We start from the raw sequence: 10765 nt of genomic DNA on the forward strand, positions 1-10765 counted from the left end.
GGAATGCCATTTCCTTCTCCAATCATGCATGCATGCATGCTAAGTCGTTTCAGTCGTGTCCGACTCTGTGCGACTCTATGGACAGCAGCCCACCAGGCTCCACCATCAACGGGGTTCTCTAGGCAAGAATACTGGAGTGGGTTGCCATTTCCTTCTCCAGGGAGCCATGGGGCTTACCGGCTAAATGCTCCAACTCTGGAATTAAAGAGACCTAGGTTTGGGTCTGAATACCACCACTTGTTGGGCTTCCCTGGTGGCTCAGAGGTTAAAGCGTCTGCCTGGAATGCGGGAGACCCGGGTTTAATCCCTGGGTTGGGAAGATCCCCTGGAGAAGGAAATGGCAACCCACTCTAGTACTCGTGCATGGAGAATCCCATGGAGGGAGGAGCCTGGTAGGCTACAGTCCATGGGGTCACAAAGACGACTCACTTTCACCACCACTTATTAGTTGTCAGACTTGGGTAATTAGTTTTTCCAAGCCTTGGTTTTCCCATCTGTAAAATGGGAACAATATGAGTACTTACCTTGCAGGACCAATCTGTGCTCGTGGATAAAGTAAGGATGAAAAATATGTCAGCCCTCAAGACATCGAGCTGGTGCAGCAAGAACCTTAGATTTGTCCCTCTTATCACCTCCTCAGTTTGGGGAGAGAGAAATTTGAGAGACAGGAAGGGGAAGCCTCAGACAATAATAGGTCCAGAGATCTGGGTGGTGGTTGAATGTTGTCAGACACAGGTTTCTTGAAAGGAGAAGAAAGTGTGCTGAATTCCCACTGATTTTAATGTGACCCTGGTCGGTTTGAAGGTCTCAGCTTCCATAAATCAAGTGCCTCCAGCGGCTTTTCCCTTTTCACCTCTCTAACCCTTCCCACAGCTCCATCTCAGGTCTGGACTTGCACGACTGAGTGAGGCGGCCGGCCGCCCAGCGGTCAGCCTGGAGTGGGGACTGGGTGTGGCAGAGGCTCCAGATCCAGTGCCCTGGGGCTACATCTGGACAGGCATCGAGGGCCGGACCCCAGGACCCGGTGACACTTTTACTATTGAAGTCTACCCCAACTTTACTAGCTTCTGGGGCAAGCTGGGGGCTTTGGGGATTTTTGTATTTGCTGGGTTGTAAATATTTTATGAGAAGGCAGCCCAGGAAAATCTGGTTAGCTTTCCGCCTTGCACACTTTCCACCTTGGGATTGGCTTCATGCACAGATGTGTCAAAAAAGAAGTCCAGTTCTGCCTGGGTCCCCAGGAATTCACCTTGAGTTTTTAAAAGCTTGTTATTGTCCCTCCTCCAGGTGCCCCCATTTTTTTCTCAGTGGTAACCAAAAATTTTATCTTCAGGATTAGTTGCAAAGCAAGACGATTTCAGATTGGGTAGGTGGAGGAGGGGAGAAGGTCACTCTGTGTGTGTATGCATTGCTGAGGTTCTTCTCCTTGCTGGTGTATTTATTTCTCATGAGGCTGCAGGGTCTTCTCAGTGGATAGATGCCTGGTGTTAGGGTTGATTCATTTGCACCGTTGCAGACTTTGGAAACCCTTCTTGCTCTTCTGTTTCTTAAGTGATTGATAAATTTAAAAAAGAAAGGAATTGCCTTGCAGCTCCGCATTCTGTGAACTTCCTACTGGGCCTAAAGGTTTCAGCAAACCTGTCTGCTGGGCAGCACCTTCCACCGTTCCACCAGACCTCTGGGTTTCAACTTGGGCTGTCCCTTCAACTCAACTTGGAGCTTTTTTTTTTTTTTTTTAAAGCAAAGCTAAGAAACCCCAACAAAACTCCAATACCCAGGCCCTGTCCTCAGATACTGATCCAGTTGATTGAAGCACGCCCTGGTGCTGTCATTTTAAAACTCTCTAGATAGTTATAAAGGGCAGCCAAGAAATTCCCCACTTACTGACTGGCGTGTACCCTAGGTCAGACAGGCCTGTAGACGCTGCGGTGAGCAAGATTGGCCAGCACAGGGGGCTAGCTCCTAGGGGTTGCTGGAGGTGGGGCATGGCTCCTGCTGGGAAAGGCAGACCACTGAGGAGACAAATACAAACGAGGTCCTTGTAGATCGTGCTCAGTGCCGGGAAGATAATACACCAGGGTCCCCCGATAGTGACCGAGGGAATCTGTTTTAGATCAGGGTGGTCAAAGATGGCCCGTTCGGAATAGGTGACATTTGAACTGAGACGGGAATGATGAGAATGAGCCAGCCGAGAGGAGGTGTGGAGGTATCGCGGCCACAAAGGGCGCATTAATGGTTACGCAGACTCCTGGGGGTGGCTGGGTGGGAAAACCGGGAGGCAGCTGCGGCCGCCTTCTCTACTGATTTCCGCGCAGGGTGTCCAGCGCTGATGGGGACCAAGGGGCCGCCCTGGTGCTCCTTCCGTTTAGCCGCGCTCCGCCGGGGCCGGGAGCCGGGGTGGTCAGCCCTCCGGGCGGGCGCCCCGGGACCCCTACCGACCTGCCCCAGCTCCCTCCTAGGGGCGGCCGCAGAGCTCCGGGCTGATCTCCCTCTTAAGTGAAACTGACTGTAATTATTATTATTTTTTTTAATCTCGCAGACGATCTCTCGCACACTCCTCTCCGGAGACAGAAGTATTTGTTTGATGTGTCCACGCTCTCAGACAAAGAAGAGCTGGTGGGTGCGGAGCTGCGGCTGTTTCGCCAGGCGCCCGCTGCGCCCTGGGGGCCGCCGGCCGGCCCGCTCCGCTTGCAGCTCTTCGCCTGCCAGTCGCCCCTGCTGCTGGAAGCGCGGAGCCTGGACCCGCAGGGGGCGCCCCGGCCCGGCTGGGAAGTCTTCGACGTGTGGCGGGGCCTGCGCCCCCAGCCCTGGAAGCAGCTGTGCTTGGAGCTTCGGGCCGCGTGGGGCGGCGAGCCGGGCGCCGAGGAGGCCGAGGCGCGCACGCCGGGGCCCCAGCAGCCGCCGCCCCCGGACCTGCGGAGTCTGGGCTTCGGCCGGAGGGTGCGGAGCCCCCAGGAGCGCGCCTTGCTCGTCGTGTTCTCCAGGTCCCAGCGCAAGACCCTGTTCGCCGAGATGCGCGAGCAGCTGGGCTCGGCGACCGAGGTGGTCGGCCCCGGCGTGGGAGCCGAGGGGTCGGGGCCGCCGCCGCCGCCGCCGCCGTCGGGCATCCCGGACGCCGGGCCCTGGTCGCCCTCGCCTGGCCGCCGGCGGCGGCGCACGGCCTTCGCCAGCCGCCACGGCAAGCGGCACGGCAAGAAGTCGAGGCTGCGCTGCAGCAAGAAGCCCCTGCACGTGAACTTCAAGGAGCTGGGCTGGGACGACTGGATTATCGCGCCCCTGGAGTACGAGGCCTACCACTGCGAGGGCGTGTGCGACTTCCCGCTGCGCTCGCACCTGGAGCCCACCAACCACGCCATCATCCAGACGCTGATGAACTCCATGGACCCCAGCTCCACCCCGCCCAGCTGCTGCGTGCCCACCAAATTGACTCCCATCAGCATCTTGTACATCGACGCGGGCAATAACGTGGTCTACAAGCAGTATGAGGAGATGGTGGTGGAGTCGTGCGGCTGCAGGTAGCGGCGCCTTCCTGCCGCCTCGGCCCGGGATGGCCCGGGGGGAGGTCCGACCGCGGAGAGGCGGAGGGGAGCTGGCCCCCGACGAGGTGGAGAGCGGGGCCGCAGCCTGGACTTTTTTCGGCCGGTGGGAGACCAGGGAGTTCTGCCTTCCCAGAACCTTCCACCTGCCTGCCCAGAGGGAGAGACGGAATTTCACACCTTGCCCGGGGGGGCCATCCTGGAAAAACCAGCCAAGGAGGATTTCTTCAGTTTTTTTTTTTTTTTTTGGGTCGTTATTAGTGTGGGTTTGGGTTTCCTCGTGTGTTTCAACAGATTTTCATGGGAGGTGGGGGCAGGGGAGACGCATACCTATTTCTCAACTGCTCCAAGGATTAGGGGGGGAAAAATTAATAGTTTAAGAAGGAAACCTGTGGAAGGAAGACTCATCTTCGACCACATCTCGGTCAGATTGTTTTCTACTTATGTAAAGGAGGTGGGTCTTTCTGGCCCTGTTCCGTGACCCCGACCCAGCGCCCCTGCAGAAAGTGTTAAGGTAGAGATATTACAAAGTCAGAAGGGGTCCTGCCTTTGGAAGAGCTTTGCAAGACAAGAGGCGGATGCAAGCGGGCCTTTGCCGCTTGCTTGTATACCCAAGTCTGCCCCGGCCTCTTGGGGTATAGAGAAGTGGCAACCTGCATCTCACTCCAGGGGGCTCAGGTCACCGCCTTCACTGGCTTTTTCTGGGGGAAAGGGGAGCTGGTATGGATGGAATGACAAGAATGAGTCCAAATGGAACCCCCTGAAGGATAATGAGAAACCACAAGACCAGCCTCTGACGGGCTGACACCGAGGTGCTTTCGCCCAGGCTGGAGGTAACCTATGGAAAAGCCCTTCCCCCTGTCTGTTTCTCACTGATTTCTTTAGGCAGAATTTGCCAAAATTCAGACATCCCCTTTGAAGGAAAAGGTGATTTCCCATTTAAACAAAAAAGTGGGCAGAACTGGGGAACTTAGAACTAAAGTTAGAGATGCAGAGGATAGGAAAGTGACCCAAGAAGAGGAAGGGCGAAGTCAGGAGGGGAGGTGATTGCCCCCTCCCTCCCCAAGGGTTCGGATGGAGGGTCATGCCCAGGAGCTGGGAGGAGAGGGAGGAAAGGAGGCACACGTCCTTGTCTTCGAAGTTTCTTTGGAATCTCTCTTCCCTCCCCTCTCTCTGACATTCCTGAAAGATTACCAGCCAGCAATAGCCCAGGGCTCCCCCAAAAGAATTGTTTCAGATTGTAATTACCAGTTAGGCAATGTTTTTAAAACTTAGTAATGAGAAACTGTGAAAAGAGCAAAGTGTTACATTGAGCTTGGGGTGGGAGATGGGGAACGGTGTGGTGAGGAAGAAGGCAAGGGTGGAATTCATCTTCCGGAAGCAAGAGAGAGCCCGGTGCAAGTTAAATACCCATCCTCAGGTTGCCAAAAGCATGAACTTTCCCCAGCCTGCACCAGTGTTATTTTCAAACATTGCCCATAACTAGGCCCTTTGAAGAGTTAGCTTCCTTCTTGTCTTTGACCATGAAATGGTTTAAACAAGGGAACTTGTACCAGCCATTACAAGACCTTTTTGTTCTTCCTAAGTGGTGTTGCTCTCTCTGGATCTAAACCTGTTGCTTGTTTGGTTCAGAGAACTACAAACTATCCAAGAAAGGGTGAGACTGATAATAAATGCTAATATAAAATGCTAAGTAAAAAAGAAAAAAAAAAGACTTGGCCAGGAGAAATAATTTAAAATGCACATTTGCTTTGGATGCACTGTTGTTCTGTTAAGGCTGTATATATTTGTTTATTTAAGGTGACTGAAAGTGCAAAGAGGAAATGGACAGCATGCAATTCATCTTAATGTACAAAACGTTATATGCACTCAAATGTTATAATTTCTAATATTTTTTAAAGTTTATATTCGAGTTGTACAAAGTTAAGCATTCATCAGATATTTCATTCTTTCATAATGTTATCATTTTCTTAAATATTATTACAAAATTTTAAGTCTGTCTAATGGAGAGTTTTTTTAAAACTGTCTACCTCACTATAATACAAGTATTTACGACATAAAAGTTACCAGACGTCAATTAATATTCAAAACATTTTTTACAGTACACTTTTCCTGGATGATACTCAATCTAATACTGTATTATTAAACTCATTTTTTTCCCTTAATAAATCTGCCTGTTTTATATGGATCTATTTAGAAAAATCATGTTCTCAAGGAAATACTGTCAATGGTATTTTGGTCCAGTATGGGACTGAATGTCTGAAAAGGTGTTGATGATTTTGAAATCCGTCATTCAGAGCATTGCAGTTTCTCCTCACAACTCTTCCATAACTCTCTTTTCATAAAATTTTCATTCACTAGATTAAAGCCAAATCCTTGTCAACTGTTAGAACAGCGTTTATGAGACTGTAACTCATTCCAACGTCTCCAAAGCCCAGATAGGAACTGGATTGTTTCTTAGTTTCTTTAATGTTGAAAAAAATTGTAAGTTAGCTAGGCCAGCCCAGATGTCCATAATTACCACTTATATTATGGCATAGGGGGAGCAGAAGATATGAAATGCTCCTTGCTATAAATTAGGGAGCCCATGTATAAGTGTAACTCTACGTGTTCACTTGGTGTCAGGCATGATACTGTCCATGGCTTATCTCATTTAAACCCCTCAGAAACTCCATGAAATAGGTGTTATTATAACCCCCATTTTGCAGATGAGGAGACTGAGGTGTGGCAAGTTTAAGTAACCTAGCTGTGGTAGTTAGGATTTAAACTTAGTTCTTTCAGATTCTAGAACCTGAAGAATTAACCGCTATACACTTCTACCCTGAGATATCTATCTGCTCTCTAATTGGTCCTGAAAAGGGGAGATTTGCTGCTAGCTACTATTGTCGGAATGACCAATTGGAGGAGGAGTTGCTGCTCCAGGGGCCACCAGCATTGTCTGAAGTTTTGGAATATGTGAATTATGACTGCTGGAATAAGGAACCTGAAAAATGGGTACAGATTGCAAAATCCTGGGAGTTCTCAGCTTAGGGCTTGCTTCTGCAAATGCACGGTTTAGGTCATTGCTGGGCTTCTGTAGCGTCTCTGCAATTTTCTGGAACTGCCTTGGGTGTGGTTTTTGTGAATTTTGGTTATCAAAATACTGATTAATTTACAGATAGGTTATGTTTCAATAGACTGGTTTTAAGAGGACTGTTAAGAATTGAGAAACATTTTCCTTTGGAAGCAGTGTTGTTTGAGTTGCCAGGTCATCTTGCAAAAGCTTTATTTACCCTGATGGAAATTCTGCCCCCGACACCCCATGGAAGTTTTTAACAAAGCAATTTTGACCAATGGGTTTTGGGCACAGACAATCACTTGAGAAAGCAAAAGAGAAGCTCCTTCTCTTTCCTGGGTGGAGTCTCTTTTTGAAATAGTTGAAAATTCTTTGCATTTTCCCACCACTTTTTCTGTACCCTTCACTCAAGTCCTTCAGCCTCTCAACTGCCCCAGGACTTCCAGCCCTGCCCCCTACTATACTCCCAATCCAGAGATTTCCTTTCTCTGAACAGATATTTCCATCCCCAAAGTAATTTTCCTCTCTTTCCTCTATCAGAAAATTTATTTCTCAACTCAGATGTTAGAAGAAACAATCTGATTGAATTACATGAAGATGTTAATATCTCCAAGCTTCCTAAGCTTGGAGACATTTGCAGTTTAAGAAAAAAAAAATCTTGCTTAACTCAGATCTCTTGTGAGTGATGTGTAGTCAATATAGGAGGACTCAACGCAATTTTGAGCTAGGAACTAAGGACAAAAGGATGAATGAAGACACTTAGCAATGTGAAATTTTTTGGTGTCCATTGGGGGATATTTTGTGCAATAAGGAGACTATTTACAGCTAACGTTTAAAAATTAATATACAATGTATTAAAGCAAGCAGTTAATAACTTAATTCTTTCTAAAGCTCATTAAGTTTAATGAATGTAGGCCCCATGAAGCTTTTTTTGGCCTTGTTTTATTTCTATATTCTTAGCATACAGAATAGTGCCCAACATATGGCATATACTCAATAAATATCTTGAATGAATATTTACAAATCCAATTTTACTTATAATCTAGTAGTTTTAACAAGCATTTTCAAGGGAGCCTTTGATTTCTGTCTTTTCAACTCAAGTTGAGTGGACCAACCTCCTTTAATCAACCAATTCTGGTTACAAACCTAGATAATAAACTTCTTTTCAATATCATACATTGCTTTTGTCAATTTAATATATTCATTTTCCCCTCAAGCCCTTCACATTTCCCTAACAGGAAAAAAAAATCTTCCCACATACTTATACCACTCTGATGATTTTTAAGTTCTTCTAAGTATTTCAATACCGCTTACACCATTTGATTTAATACTGGGTGGGAATCTAAAGTTAATCGCCCAGTTGACCATTTAAACTGACATCAGAAGGTTGTTAAATACCTTAATAAGCCACGTTTTCTTCAAACGTGCAAACATTTAAAATATCCAATAAATATAGGCTGTCTCAATGATTATAAAACATTATTTTAGAACTTCATGTAAGTATTAATAATTTAGATTCCAATTAATCTTTGTACTCTATTCCAAAGTTTCTTTGGGTTAAAAACACTAACCCACTACTGACAAAGTATAGTTTCACAAGCAAGTGAAGGGACCATGTCAACAGACTGTGTGGTTTCTAATCTACCAGAGGTTCAGTTGAGGAAAGAGATGGATTCTTCTGAGAGGCCAGAATGCCAACTCCTTGATGGTCACCACACCAACAGAACTCCAAAGCTGAGTCTTTTACGAGTTGGTCTCTCTTGGGTTCAAGAGAGGCTGTTAACCCATCTTTCCTTCTGATTTGAGTACACTGAATTCCACGCTCCCCATTAAGATTGAGGCTTTTTTTTCATTAATGAGCTGGATTTCACATTTATTTAATAACCTTAGGACATTTCCTTGTTTTCACCTTTGGCTTTAAAATTACTGCCACTCTATTGAATTCTTCTGCCCTTCCATAATTTTTCCACCAGCTCTTCCAACTTTATCATCAAACTCTGGTAATCAGAATTCTGTCATCTTTTTCTGTATTTGTCCTGTCTGGAAAACCTGCAACTCTTACAATTATGAAAATGACATCTAATGGAAACTGCACATGCTTGTTCCTTGCCTGGTTCTATGGTTCACCATACAAAATTCTGGGAATGAGAACACAGTCCCTGCGCTTGAGAGGTTCACAGGAATATTATTATTGTTATGTTTACTGTTATCTCCTTGTTTAATCATCACAGGAACTCTAACTATGATTGTTCTGCTTTACAGATGAGAAAAGTGAGGCGTAGAGAGCAATTGCTGCGGAGAGCTAAGATTTAATCTGATAGACTCCAGAGCATATTTGCATCTGCTCAGTCTTTCGGCGGTTATTTATTAAGTTCCCATAGTTTGGAAGGCTCTGTTTGAGGCTCAGAGAAACTACAAATAGAGCTAGATGTAAAGGAAGTTCCAAAATTGAGCTGAACTTTCCAAGACTTTGCAGACTCCTAAAGGCAGACTGCTCTCTCTACCTAAGTTCTGCTTTTAATGGCTTATTTCCTTTCCAACACACAAATTCTCTGAAAGCTTTATCCTCCCTCCTCCAGAAATGTTGAAGAAGCAGGCAGAGTAGGATCAGGAGTTGAGAAATGAAAAGGGCAATATTTGCAGCCATGGGTTCTCTGTACCATTCAGATGTTCAGAATTACAAAGGGTGTAACGCTAACCCTTCCAAGAAAGTCCAAACTTATTAGTAATAAAATGTGTTTGATTTAAAAAGAAAGAATTTAATAAATACTTATTATATATTAGTGTCATCTGTGACTAGAGGCAGAATTCACCAGATGTAACTGAGGATGATCACATGAGTGGAAATTAGAACCTCTTGAGGCAACTTTGTTTTTGAAAATTCCTCTTTCCAGTGATGATTCCTTTACCTCTACTGGGAGTTCTTAAGCATGATAATTATTCAGAAGTAGGAATGTGAAAACTAGTTAATATGCCTTTTCTTCTCAAAACAGCTAGGGAATCAACAGTATGTGCACAGGGAATTTTAAAACAAGTTTAACAGGATTATTTACTTTTGACCTAGGCAGTGACCAACTGGGATACATCCCTGATGCCGGGATTCAGCAGGCCACACTTCCAAGTTTGATCATGTTTGCAACAGAGGGAATCTTCTGTCTCTTCACTGAAGACCTAATGGTTTACTTGGGATTGCCAACTGACTTACACCAGCCAGGTTTTTTTTTTTTTTTTTTTAAATTTCTTGATTTGATTTCTACTTTGTTATAATTCATTTGTAATTTCTAGGGAAATTATGTTCTCCAATATGTCAAAAGGAAGGGACACTTGGATTGCCAAATATCTACCCTCTTTGCCTTTGAAACTAATGCAATCATTTACATGGAGGAATACTTACCTGTCTGTGTTGAGACAGTCTTAAAGTCTCAGAGTTTCTGTTTTAATCTTGAAACTTCCCTTTATCTCCAGTTTTATATCTAAAATCTCCAATAAGTTGAGCAAACCATGGAGATAATTAACTTCCAAGTTATATTTTTGTCCTTACTAGTGGTTAATGCTTGTGGGGTACCAATAGCATTCACGTAGTGGTAGAAGATTAAAATGTATTCAAGGTCCTTGGTGGAGAGCTCAGTTCATAGTTTATTCTCATCAGAAAGAATTTTTAATGTGGCTTATTTTAAAATTGCTGTCCAGAACAAATGGACAAAATCTACCTTATAAGAATGTTTGGTTTAGGCTTAAACAATTTTGTATGCATTCATTCCAGATTTTAACTTTTACTAAAACCTGATTACTAAAGCTTCTTGGGAATGAGCTTCCAGTGAGAGAGAACCTCTGCCACTGCAGTGAACAAATGGTTCTTCCAAATAAACAGATGATTGTTTCACTAAAAAAACAATTTTCTGTTTTCTAACATTTGCTCATACTAATTGGAAAGTGACGTCTCAGCCAGCACATTGGTAGTTGTTGCCTAGCTAGCAGTGAAAGTCTTGGGTTGAACAGTAGGACAGCAGAGTGGTTGAAGAATACCATGCTCTGAACAGACACTGTGTCTTAGAACTCTTCCAAGTTATCCCAAATCTTTGAATTTGGGTTATTTGTCTAGTGGTGGACTGCAGGTACAGGCAGATCTAGTTTCATATTCAGTTCAGTTCAGTTCAGTCGGTCAGTCGTGTCC

At 45.3% G+C, this 10765-nt stretch overlaps 1 protein-coding gene across 1 annotated transcript in view; it reads left to right on the forward strand.

The window, feature by feature from the left end:
- The window catches only part of GDF6 (growth differentiation factor 6), a 17516-nt gene extending 13987 nt beyond the window's left edge, over positions 1-3529 (forward strand). The window contains exon 2 of the mRNA XM_040261037.1: positions 2540-3529. Within this exon, the coding sequence (XP_040116971.1) occupies positions 2540-3519 (980 nt within the window). The 3' untranslated portion in view covers positions 3520-3529. The remainder of the gene's footprint in view (positions 1-2539) is intronic.
- Positions 3530-10765: the final 7236 nt, after the last annotated feature.

Source organism: Oryx dammah, unplaced genomic scaffold (assembly GCF_014754425.2).
Source record: "Oryx dammah isolate SB20612 unplaced genomic scaffold, SCBI_Odam_1.1 HiC_scaffold_19, whole genome shotgun sequence".
Classification (NCBI taxonomy): domain Eukaryota; kingdom Metazoa; phylum Chordata; class Mammalia; order Artiodactyla; family Bovidae; genus Oryx; species Oryx dammah.